At 40.1% G+C, this 13,381-nt stretch overlaps 2 protein-coding genes across 2 annotated transcripts; one reads left to right on the top strand and one right to left on the bottom strand.

Annotated features, from left to right (window-relative positions):
* Window positions 1-1,535: 1,535 nt before the first annotated feature.
* Window positions 1,536-3,980, bottom strand: LOC147607535 (uncharacterized). Its single transcript, XM_086790767.1, has 2 exons — window positions 2,820-3,980; window positions 1,536-1,580 (listed from the first exon to the last, which is right to left on the bottom strand). Exons 1-2 carry the CDS (start codon window positions 3,978-3,980, stop codon window positions 1,536-1,538), a joined length of 1,206 nt encoding a protein of 401 aa, XP_086646893.1.
* Window positions 3,981-6,051: 2,071 nt separating this feature from the next.
* On the top strand, window positions 6,052-7,960 carry LOC147607534 (phospholipase A1-Igamma1, chloroplastic-like). The gene is made up of 2 exons (XM_086790697.1): window positions 6,052-7,107; window positions 7,164-7,960. Exons 1-2 carry the CDS (start codon window positions 6,150-6,152, stop codon window positions 7,727-7,729), a joined length of 1,524 nt encoding a protein of 507 aa, XP_086646823.1. The 5' UTR covers window positions 6,052-6,149; the 3' UTR covers window positions 7,730-7,960.
* The last annotated feature ends 5,421 nt before the right edge of the window (window positions 7,961-13,381 follow it).

Raw genomic sequence — 13,381 nt, 5'->3', positions numbered from 1 at the left:
GTCGTGAACATCAGCGCCAAACTCACTTGTTAAAATTGGACACTTGAACATTTCAATTGCACAGTTACAAATTTTTCACACATGTTATCCAATGTGAACTTATTGGACGACTTGCCCCGATAGTCTTCACAACTCAATGTTGTGTCCCCTTTTGTCTAGAAGATGCAATGTCATGACACACAAGGCGACATTGAGCTTGATGGATACACATCCCCATTGTCGGCAATGGTTAAATCAAAGCAAGGATGATTTATCATGTTATGCAAGTTCTCATCTATGCATGTAATAGTTCATTGTCTCTACATGTCCTGAATAAAAAGACACGTGTACTAAAGCACAAGAAGACATGCAATACATGTGTAAGGGAGGCATAATGAGGCAAATCTAATGAGTGATGAATGGAGCAATATAATAAGAGGATGATAGATAGGTAAACGGGCATTAGGTAGGGCCAGATAGGCAACCTTTTTCGACACCCACCAATGCATTTGGATGGAGCCTAGCCATTATATAATCCTTGAAAGACTATATTTTGTTTTGTGAAATAAATTCAAGCTTTGTATCAATGTACAATGTTAATTGACCACTTCCAAAATGTAAATTGAATGAAGGTTTTTCTTTTTCTTTTTCTTTTACATAGCATACGTAGTTCTCTCTTTATCTATAAGATACATAACAATATTTTTTTAAAAAAGCCCCCATTACGCCTTTTTTTTTTTCTTCTAAACATGTGAGAGTTAAGAAAAGTCAATATGAGCCTATAAGCTATTTTAAATACGAACGCATCTACATTATTTGACAAGAACATTGTCACTCTTGCTACAATTCATAAGGACATGGTCAAAATCGATATGGTTACTATTCATAAGGACATGGTCAAAGTGGATATCGTTAACTGAGCACATGGTGCCTTTAGAAGAGACGTAGATGGACCGCTATTATAGTTCTTTTGAATGGACTATTCAACCTTTGAGGATCGAGTGATTCTAAAGGGCACGCCATGTTTTTCTCTGATGGCACTATGGATGTACAACCTTTCACGCAAGTGAGTGGATTATTTAAGAGTGGACACCATATCTCCAAAGGTGGCACTGTGGATATTGCATAACCTTTTGAGGAGACGGTGCCTAAACAGGTGAGAATCCTTTTATGTGGATGTATAACCTTTGAGGACCCACTGATTCTAAAGGGCACACCATGTTTGTTTATTTTATCAATAAGCCACGCTTTAAGTAATATCTCGAAGCATAGTAAATGAGGTAGTGATTCGCAGGTGCGGGTCAAAGGTTTGCCTTAGACAATATATATATGGCCTTGGTCATCCAACTGAGGTCACCTCAGTTGATTTCAACGCTGAAGCAAATTGCTTTACAAACAACACGAACGCGTGGTGAACGTGCGCAGGTTGACGGGCATGTTGTGACACCACCCTCGTGTGGCTCTATAAATATGCCGAACGGAGCACCCGCATCAAACGCTGCAATTAAGATTCAACCCTCGTCTTCATAACTACTAGTTCCCCCAAGTCTAGTAAACTACTGATTGCCAAAGTCGCTCTCAGGACCAGGGCTCGGGAAAACCTACAAAGTGAACCAGCAAAATATCCCCCTTGACCAAAGATGAACCGGCTTTGCCAAATTTGGAGAAGCTTGATCCTTTTCAAACTGAATTGAACCGGAAATTTTCCTTTTCAACAAATTTATCGCTATTTCATTCAAAAATAGAATCTTGTTCTTTCTCATATTCAAACAAGCTAAGCTTTTAGCCTTTCACTCTTTCCTACTATTCGAATACATTCTTAATCTTTTGTATGAACTATGGAGATCTCAGCTTGTTTGATACTATTATCATGCTTTCAATTGATCAAATCCATGAATCAAGACTGGTTATTGAGCATTGAATCTGATCAAATTTTGCATAAATAAAAAGACGACATACATGGTAAATCGTTGCAAGCTTTGAGTAGGTTGACAAAGTTTGCATTTGTCATCGAGCACGATGTAGCTGCACATAAATGATTTCATCATTACACATATTCAAAACATTATAGTCTCACTCAAAGCTCAAAACACCAAAACCTCAACCATACCTTCAATGTGCCATGAAATATGACAACACACATGGTCATTGTAGACAAAAAAGCATCATCCATGATCTGTAAAACATCCTTCTCACATCACGATCTATGCTCAAAATGATAAAAAAATATATATTACTGAACACGTGAGGAGAGAGTTGGGGAATTGAACCCCGTCACCATTTTGAATGGCTACACCAAGCCCTCTTGGGGGAGTGGATAAAGTGAATGCACTTCATCCACTCCCATAACAAGTTAGTAGGTGAATATGAAAAAAAAAGCGATCAAAAGAAATGATTAAGCTACAAAAAGCGTACCTTCATCATTGGATGATTAGGCTACAAATACCTTGCACCGTGTAAAGATGTCTATGAGCCTTTGCTCCCCATAAAACCATACTCTCCTCCAACTCTGAGTCACATAGCTTGGAGGGTCCTTCAATATTGATCTTCATAATAGCATCCAAGGTCCGTAACTCCATGCTATTACGCAACTTGGTCTTTATAAGTGTGCGTGTGCTAAAACCTCTTTCACAAATAGCATTACTTGAACATTGAACTAAAGCAATTTGACACAGAGTTAAAACATTAGGATAAGAGTCTCGCCACATTGGATTACATGCTATTGCAGCTGTAACATCAGGAAGACTGTAGCGTGCCCAACTAATTGAAGCTTGCTGTTTAAAAGATTGAAACTCACTAATAAAATCATCTTCATCAATGATAGAAGAAAAATTCATTACCTCCAGAGACTTTTCCTTACCATAGAATGAGGCTATTTCTTGAGCCTCAAACTTACCATAGTCCTTGAGCATCTTCTCTAGAAGAGGATGTTGTGCAGGCACTAGTACTCGTAATCTGCTTAATATTGTATTGTCTGCAAAACGTGCTTCAAGGTTAGCAATAATTTCTTTCGCAAAAGATACCTGAAAGGCAAGGGCTGATGCTAGATCTTCTCCAAGTATGTCCCTATCTATCTTGATGTCAAAAAACATGCTGCCATGAAGAGCTCCTCGCAATGTAAACAAGTGACCCTTCTCAGGTCCATGATCCGGTAAAAATGCAAAACCATCAATGTCACAAGTAAGAGCATTACAATCAACATCAGGAGGATCAATATAATATTGCCGAATTAAATTGATCTCCTTTTGGATAACATCATGGATTGTAGTCACATCTACAAACTCTTTTTGAAATATCTTACTCACAATAGCCATACCTTTTAAAATATCCGCTAAAAAATGAAGACAATAGATAATTTCAAACCTGGAAATTTCTGCAAATATACTCGGAGCATTTTCCTTGGTTTCCACAAGAATAGCATCAAGAGAAGAACACACCTTGCTCATAGCCGACGATCGGCTCAACCACCTAACATCAAATGTGTGTTCCATCTTCAAGATAGGACAAGCAAGCTCCTCTTGTATGATCCTTAGCTCTTCCAATCTTTTGCCACTTGCATTGAAATAATGGGCAATGGAATTCACCAATTTTTCTATTTTCTTAGAAATCTCCAAATTCTTCGCTACAGAAGACACAGCCAAAGCTGTCCTATGAGCAACACAATGAATGGATGTCAAGTATGGATTAACATGTTTTTTAAAAAGTGTGGCGACACCATTCTCCTTTCCTGTCATTGTACTACAGCCATCAGACCCAAAAGCAATTAGCTTCGTTAGATCAAACTTACTCCTTTTTAGCTCTGAAAGAATGGTGTTAAAAATGGTCTTTGCACTCCCATCACTCACACGAATAATACCATAAAAAGAATAGACAGGAATACAATCATCAATAAGATAAGACAAATAAATAATCAAGTGTCCATGCTTGGAAATATCAGTTGATTCATCTACAAGAACACCAAAAAACGGACTTCGAAACACTTTCTTCAATGTGGTGTTCATCAAACACTTACCAATACAAAATACCATCTCTGCGCAAGCCTTGTCATCATTATACAAGGATGTTGAGAATGGCACACGACAATCCTGTAAAAGACTAATCATATTTGGAAAACCAACAAAAGCATATCTCTTTCTTGCCATATGATAGGCAACTTTAAAGAGAGTTGTCAATGCCTCATCTTTAAAATTTTCAACCTTTTTCATGCTAGTTTGAATAGTTTCCTTCCCTTCAAGTAGAACTGCTTCCATAGAATGTGCATGACAAAGTGTTCTACAATGTGCTTTTAAATTACTAAACTTAAAATTAATGGAACCATCCTTTGAATATGCACTATGGTGATGGGGATACTTTAAACAAAACTTACAGTACATCTTAGCTTTCTCCTCGTCGTAGACAAGCCAGTCAAATGTTTGAAGCCAACTCTCTTGGAAAGCTGCTCTTGCTTCTACTCTCCTTTGAAGCTCTAATCTCTCTGGCAAAGACAAACTAGACAACACCTCATCAGTAGTACTTGCTTTAGATGAATTAGTATTCTGACTTTGTACATCACCTTTCTTTCTTTTGCCATTAACCTTTGAAGCCATCCGACCAGCCCACTGGAGAAGCGTACCTTGCCTTTTTTTGTTATCTTTGATACCTTGTCTTTTACCGGTTTCAACATTGTTGGGCTCCATTGACACAAAGCCACTATAACAAACAAATCAGCTTATGTGTTTAAACTTCCCATGCTATAAACTCAATCGCAAAAAACTATCAATGAGGTGGCTGCGGGTGTGCCACAGTGCACACAGAAACTATGTAGCCCCAAGGGCCAAAAGTGCATGTGAGAGTAGGTAGGCTTGCAGCCACCCTCCACTTCATGAATCATTGCTGCCAGCCTGCCAAAGCCGCCATCCTTTCTCAGGCCCTATTGCAAATCCTTCACTTCAGAGTTCAGACTCGTGGGGCATATCACCTATGCGTAAGTCTTAAGAGCTGAAGAGCTGCTGTGTGGACAAACCGACAAGCCTCAAGGCAAGGCGCTAGGAACAGTGAACTTGCATGGAGGAGGAAGGGGTTTGGCTAACCCTTCAGCAGAAAGACTACAACGTTGTTTCAACATCCAATCCATCGCTTGGACCAGGCTGGGAGCGCTTGAGTCTTAGAGCGCTCCAGCAAATTTAGCTCGGCTGGCAATCACAATTTAGATTCTATACACAATGTCCTATGTATCCACCATCACAGCTGTTAAAGCAGGAAACTCGCTTCCATAATACAGGGTCAAGGAAAGTGATTTTACCTTGAAGGCTTGAAAGTTGATAGGCTCTGTTCAGTCACAGTGTCGAGTCTGTTCGCAGCCGCCACGCTTCTTCTGTGCAACGAGAAGAAACTCCCAGCTTTTCACCAGCAAACAACAAGCAGAGCCTCCCGCTGCATTGAAACTTGAAGGTGGAAACCGTCGAAAGTTGAAACTTGAAAGGTCGCCTGCAGGGCAACGAGTGCACAGAGTCCAGACTCCAGACAGCATATGTAGGGACTCGGGAGTACTCAGGAGTTAGTATTCAGGAATCAGTAAGGAAGCTGGCATAAACAATGAACATGCAGGCCGTTAGGGGACTCGGGAGTCGGGAGCGCTCAGCTGGGAATCGGGATGGAGATAAGGCTGTGCATGGGTGCCTGCCATGTGGGATGGGGGCCAGGCTGGCGGCGATCTAGTTATTAGGTAAGATATGAGTGATTATAGTAGATACACTTACTATAATCACTCTAGAGTCTATATACTATATAGTATAGTTACTAGTATATACTATATAGCATATAGCATATACTATAATATATATAGTATATAGCATATACTATATATATTATATAGTATATATTGTATTTTTAAAACCTACTCTAATTATATGAGTAGTGCTTTTTTCCTTCTCCCACGCGTGCGAACCGGCCTAAAGCCTTTCGAGGCAAAAAATCAACAATCGGCATAAGCCTCCTCGTCCGGAATTGAACCAGCCCATTTCGATGGCGAGCAGGTTTTGGATAAAGTGAACCTACCTTTTCCGGAGCCCTGCTCAGGACCCTATCATCTCCCAAGTTTCGTTCTTTAACTAGTAATTGCGCCGGTCCCTTACCTTTAACTCTCTTTCTGTCCCCCTCTCTTACACCTGCGAAGCAAAATCACCTGCAAAATGGCTCCCAACTCCTTGCGCCAATTACTCCTCCTTCAATCAGAGTCAGGCCACGACGTTACCACGACACGTTCTCGACGGCCCAAGATTGCTCACAAATGGAGAGAAATCCAAGGAGCCCGTGACTGGCAAGGCTTGCTCGACCCGGTTATGGACGACGCCTTGAGAGAGGAGATCATACGGTATGGAGAGCTCACGCAGGTGTGCTACGACAGCTTCGATTCCGATCCCGAGTCCACACACTACGGCCGGTGCAAGTTCAGGCGGGCCAAGCTTTTCCAGGAGCTGGACATGGCGGACTGCGGCTACCAAGTCACCAAGTACCTGTACGCGACGTCAGAGTTCTCCTTCCCAGGGGTGATGTTCTTCCCCGACGGATCAGAGGAAAGGCAGTGCAACTGGATGGGCTACGTCGCTGTCTGCACCTCAGCCGAGGAAGTTGCCAGGCTGGGACGGCGAGACATTGTGGTGTGCTGGCGGGGGACGGTCACCTCCACGGAGTGGGCGGAGGACTTCCGCGACGTGCTGGTGGCCGTGGCGCCCCGGCTGCGGGACGACAACGCCCACAAGGATGACATAGCTGCAGCCGGCGCCCGCCGCACTCATCTGCATGAGCACCATGGCCACCACACCGCTGAGTGGCTTCATCGCCATGCCCTGCAAGAGGAAGTGGAGGAAGAAAAAATAGACTTGGACATTCACACCGGCGTGAAAGCGGAGCGCGGCTTCCTCAGCCTCTACACCTCCACCCTGGAGGGTTCCCGTTTGAACCGCTTTAGCGCCAGAGAGCAGCTAAGGCGAGAGATCCGAAGGCTGCTAGATCTCTTCAAGGATGATGCGGTGGAGCTCAGTATCACGGTGACTGGCCACAGCCTCGGGGGAGCACTCGCCACCGTCAGCACCTACGACCTGGCCCTTTCGGGCGAAAACCTCTATTGCATGCGCGCACAGCACAGGAGCCAAACCGCTCCCAACACTGGCGTATCTGCTACACAAGCCGAAGACGTTGGCGAGAAATGGTGGCTGCGCCTATCACTGCCTTTACCTTTGGCTGCCCTCGCGTCGGGAACCGCGCCTTCAAGGACCACTTTCAGGCGCTGGGTATCAAGATGCTGCGCGTGGTTAATGACAACGATATCGTGCCCAAAGTTCCTGGCATCCTCGGCAACGAAAACATACCACGCCTAGTTAGGCCGATTCTCGACGCCATGCGGTGGACCTATTTCCACGTCGGCACAGAACTCCTACTGGATAACAACCGCTCGCCCTTTCTCAAGCCTACCAGGAACCTGCACTTCCTTCACAATCTCGAGGTCTACCTGCACATGGTAGACGGCTACCCAGGCGCTGGCAAAGAAGCAGGTTTCGTCCCCCATGGCAGGGACCTGGCACTCATCAACAAGCGCACCTCGGTCCTCGTTGACGGCTATGGCATTCCTTCCTTCTGGTGGCAGGATAAGAACAAGGGCCTGCGCAAGAACGCTAAGGGCCTCTGGGCAGTGCCTGAGAGCCCCAACGAGGACACTGCCCAGAGCCCCAAGGAGGAGGAAGGCAACCCGCCTAGGTACGCCGCTGCTTAATGCCCTTGCGTGCACACAACTAGTAGCCCACACAAATTCTAGTAACCCAAGCTTGACTGTCATTTCCTTGTAGTTAGGTTATATCTCATATTACTTTGACACAGTGCAGCATTTTACTCAAAACACAGTTCTGAGGATTTTGTTGTATTGTATAACTTTTAATCTAATATTACCATTTAGAAGCAACATGTAAAAGTTCAAGTTCTTTAATCCACCATGGGCATTCTTGAATTCGTGATTACAACACTAAAAAGCTTCTAAAGTTGGGTTTTTCTTGTTTTTGACATATTTTCACTTTGAGACAAATATATACCCTACTGGGAGAAATTATACCTTGGTTTCTTTCTCCATATTACTCTCTTCTTCTCCTTTTTTTGGACAAGAACAAATATATATTATGTCCTGTCTGAATAAAAGTTATACAAAAGGTTTGGTTAAGTCTGAATAAAAGTTATACAAAAGGTTTGGTTAACCCCTTTCCAAAGAAAGAGAGGAACAAAATAGAATCCTTAAAGTAAGAGAGGATAGAAATACCAAAAAAAAAAAAAAAGAATTGTGTGAGTATGCAAGTGTTTCATATGTGTTCCATCTTTGTAATGATACTTGAATCTTTAAAAGGCTCCATCATTCTGTGTCATACGTTGCTTAGGGCAAGGGGGTGTCTTTGGGTAGACTCATGTGGTCAAGCTCTTCTATCAAGCCTGATGGGAGGGTTTCAGGTGTTGGCACACTGTGTTCTTTTGTAGTACGTGGTGTTGCAATTTAGAGCCCAAATCAACAAGCATGAATCAATAAGCGTGCTTGTAATTCCAAGCACAAGTACTAATTTTATTATGTTCTTTGAAGGCATATTTGATTTTAAGAGGAATGTGTTTTTCGAGATCGTACTTGATGGGTGTGAATCTTGCTCACATTTAAAAATCATATTTCATAATGTATTTATATTGTTTTTTATTTTCCTCACTTTATTTGAATAGATTCTTGAATTATTTAAAGATTTGCAAAATAATATATTGTAAGCCAAGTGTACGGAGGAAGTGCAAGATGCTTTTGGGGGTGAAGAGGTAAAGGCCGGATGGGTATAGGAAAGTAGACATCAAAGAGAGGGGCTCATAAAAGAGCCCTACGAACTAGTGTTTACTCTATTGAGAGATGGAGGTGAGGGAATGGAGCAAGGAGAAAATTCATATGTGGGACTAATGCCCTTGCGTGCACACAACTAGTTGCCCACACAAATTCTAGTAACCGAAGCTTGACTGTCATTTGCTTGTGGTTAGGTTATATCTCATATTACTTTGACACAGTGCAGCAACATGTAACTTTTAATCTAATATTACCATTTAGAAGCAACATGTAAAAGTTCAAGTTCTGAGGATTTTGTTGTATTGTATAACTTTTAATCTAATATTATCATTTAGAAGCAACATGTAAAAGTTCAAGTTCTTTCATCTACGGGCATTCTTGAATTCGTGATTACAACACTAAAAAGCTTCACTTTGAGACAAATATATACCCTATTGGGAGAAATTATACCTCGGTTTCTTTCTCCATATTACTCTAGTTTTGGATCACTCCTTTCCAAAAAAAGAGAGGAACAAAATAGAATCCTTAAAGTAAGAGAGGATAGAATTACGAGAAAAAAAAATGTCAATAGAATTGTGTGAGTATGCAAGTGTTTCATATGTGTTCCATCTTTGTAATGATACTTGAATCTTTAAAAGGCTCCATCATTCCGTGTCATATCTTAATGAAGAATCTTTGGTGGTGGCAGAAGATGTAAATGAAAAAGAGTTTCAGAGGGAGGTGGAAATGACTAAAGAATTACATTTCCTTTCAAATAATATGTTTTATGTAATGGAAGGAAATGATCGCACAATAGCATGATTATCGATGTGAAGCTCTTCAGGAGTTCAAGGATAAGCAAATCAGAGTTATGAGAACTATAAAATTCATTTGAGAAAGATATTTGAAATGTCTTATTTAATAGCTTGTCTACAAAGAAGAATGTGTGATTGTGATTGATTTTTTCCTTTGAGTTTATGACACTTTTACGTGAAGTCTTTAATTATTGGTTCCTTTAAAAAAAGGAATATGTTGAATAAGCATGCTTTTGTTTTGCCATCTAGTAGAGATGAGCTTATCAACACTCATAACATCTATAGGGTAGATGCATCATAATACTGAAAGAGTTGTCACTTGTAGATGTGGCTATCATTAATAACATTAGAAAGAAAAGGTGTGCATCCATGGTATCCTCTTAGTAGATGCACAACCATTGCATCCTCTTAGTAGAGGCACAACCATTACCTCTTATTAGTAGAGGCACAACCATTAGGTCTCTTATTAGGGGTAATGGTTGTGCCTCTTAGTAGAGGCACAACCATTACCTCTTATTAGGGGCTACATGGCTAAGCCTGTATATCAAGTATGTTTTTTTTTGGGTAGTTTTTGAAGTTGACAAATTCTTGGTGCTTTTCTTTTCTGACTTTCCACGCTTACAGGTGAAATACCAAACAGTTCTTTAAAAGTAACTAAAGTAGGTGAGGGTAATTATTCCTCAAGAGGACCTATAGAACAAGAGAGGAGAAGAAGCCACATAAATTGTAGTATGACAAGATAGGAAAGTAGATTTGTGGTGGAAAAATTTAGGTTTAAACAAAGTCTTTTGTTGAGAATGTTTTAGAGGGATCATTTATTTGGTTTCAATTCTAGATTAAATAAATCAACCATTAAAGTTGTATTTTTTGTGTGGTGGGTATTTAATATATTGAGTCATTGATAAATTAAGAAGAAAGGTATTTGATTTAAAAGGACTTGACGACACATCCTTGGCAACGTTGACAATGTTTTCAGTGTGATCCACTCCATTTTTGTCGAAGCCAAAATTTGAGGGATCCAAGACTACGATCTCTACAGTATGGATTCTATCCTTCCCTATTGAGAGAGAGCATGTTTAGGCATCATCAATCTCCTTTAATTGCCTTTTCTTTTTCTTGTTGCAAGGTTATATTTTAACCACCTGCCTTATAACTTACCTTGATGTTAAGGACCATTTACTTGGATGTTATTATTATGTTAACTTTTTAGGTTTCAAGTTCATGTATCCATTAAATATAGAATGGGCTCCTTACTCTTCTTAGGGAAGGTTTTAATGGTGTTTTAAATATAGAATGGGCTCCTTACTCTTCTTGGGGAAGGTTTTAATGGTGTTGTAATTTTTTTGGTTACAAGTTCTTGTATACCCAAAATGGGATACTCATCCTTCCTACGGAGCATATCCATGTTTTACCTCTTCTACTCTAGGGCTGCAAGTTTCTTATGGTACTCTAATATGGTTACTATTACTGGTTTGTCCTTTTTTCGTATTTGATGGAGATCCTTATAAATATTTGTCAATCACATTGGAAAATGAAGCCCCTTGCTTAGGTATTTAGATGACAGGGTTACTTTGATAAAACCCTTGAGCCTGTAGCATTGTCTTTGGCACACATATATGATTTCAATCACAAGAGTTGGGAAAAATGGCTTCATTTTTTTGTTGGAGTTGGACCCTTGAGCTTCTCTATGGGTTGTGGGCAACTAGAGTAACACGTTCCCTTCGTAGTATTCCTATTCTTTCTTCGATTCACTAATGAAGCTACTAACAACTTTGTAACAAGTTGGAAAAGACTAACAAACCCCACAATGGAAATCTTATCTTTGTTTTGTCAAGATCATGTTCAACTCTTGTTTTGTTTAGGTATTTCATGCTTAATTTTACCCCAATTTGTCAATTTTTGCTTGAATTGTGTTTAATTTTACATCAATCTGTTCATTTTGTTGTGTTTTTATATTTAATTTTGTGACAAAAAAAAAAATCTCCATTCAATTTGTGCTTTCCAGCACCAAGGAGCTTCAATTTTGTAAATGTATCGGCATATTGCTCTCTTGATGATGCCTAATTATGCTCATTAATCAAGGTTATTTACGTGTAATTGTGAATTCAATTGGTGTATTGGGAACCTAATGGGTGGAAATGAGTGAAGAACTACAATTCCTTTCAAATAATATGTTTTATGTAATGGAAAAAAATGATCGCACAATAAGATGATTATCGATGTGAAGCTCTTGAAGAGTTAAGGGATAAGCAAGTCAAAGTTATGAGCACTATAATTCATTTGAGAAAGATAATTGAAATCTCTTGTTATCTTGTCTACAAAGAAGAATGTGTGATTGTGATTGATTTTTTCCTTTAAGTTGATAACACTTTTACATGAAGACTTTGATTATTGGTTTCTTCAGTGGGATGGCTTGCAAAATTGTAAGGGGATGACTTGAAAAATTGTAATTGAAGAAAGAAGGGGATGAGGTAGACATACATTGGATTCACAAGGTAGCGGGGATGGCTTGCAAAATTGTAAGGGGATGAGGCAAGGTGATTCTACCGCTTCAACGCCAGAGAGCAACTCAGGCAAGAGCTGAAGCAGGCTAGTGAAGAAGGAGTTTTTTGCCTATGTGAAAGCTGACTTTGTTTGATGATGGAGTAGGGAGCTTTACAAGAATGTCATCTTGCACACACACTCACCCGTATATGTTTTATGTCTCTCTCTCTCTCTTTCCACATGCACACACACACACACAAACATATATATATATATATATATTCTCTATGTCTCTCATTGCAAATGCACACACACACACACATATGTAGAGAGAGAGAGAGAAAGGGGGGTGGGTGTGTGTACTCTTTTATTAAAAATAAAATGTTTAAATTGAAAGCATGTCCATGTTCATGAGGAGTTTTCTGGAAATGTGTACTTGAAGATTTTTAAGCTTAATGATAGCTATCAAAATCATACAATTTTGGGTGGATACATGGATACAATGTTGTACATGGGAAACACCCATTTAAGGATGCATGGTAGGGCCCATATAAGGGAACATAGGTAGGATAGAGGACACCAATACCTTTATTGATACCATAGTCAATGCTAGAAAGTGTAATGTAGTAAGATACCTCATCCTTGCAATATCTACCTCATCGTTAATAATGTGGCATTCTATGCTCCTTTGTATTTCACGCATTGTGATGCTTCCATTGTTGGGTATCATTACATTCTCATCCCCCTTTTAGGAATCATCATTACATTCGCACCCTCTTTTAGGAATTCTTACGTACTCATATGTATGTATTTTTGGGTCCATTTGACTGAACGATTTTTAGCATCTATATTTGATGTTGAAAAGTAGGAAATACTTAGACAAAAAAGATTAAGTTTGGTCACAAATTTAGTAATTTAGATATGTCAATTTTGGGAGTTTTTATGCATGTTTTGTGGTGTCATTTGAAAGCGATTTCTATTCTATACTTAACCATGTTAGATAATGTATAAGAGGGTCATAGTGAGTAGTTTAGTCTAAAGGAAACTCATATGGGGGTTTAAATAGTAAATATAACCGCAACGAGCATGTGAAACGGGGCCTGGACTCCAAATTAACCCTCAATTTTCAGATTCTCGTGGGCTGTTTTTTTGGGCTTCTTCTAGAGCCCAAAAAATTCTTGTGGGCTTCTTTTGGGCTGTTTTTTTAGGCTTCTTCTAGAGCCTTGAGGATTTTATGTGCAGGATAGACAGAGAGAGAGATTTTGAGATTCGGGGGCCGGCCATCCTTAGA

This window comes from Cibotium barometz, chromosome 55 (assembly GCF_041138505.1).
Source record: "Cibotium barometz isolate CiBa-2024 chromosome 55, ASM4113850v1, whole genome shotgun sequence".
NCBI lineage: Eukaryota > Viridiplantae > Streptophyta > Polypodiopsida > Cyatheales > Cibotiaceae > Cibotium > Cibotium barometz.
This window is presented reverse-complemented; position numbering and strand designations above follow the sequence as displayed.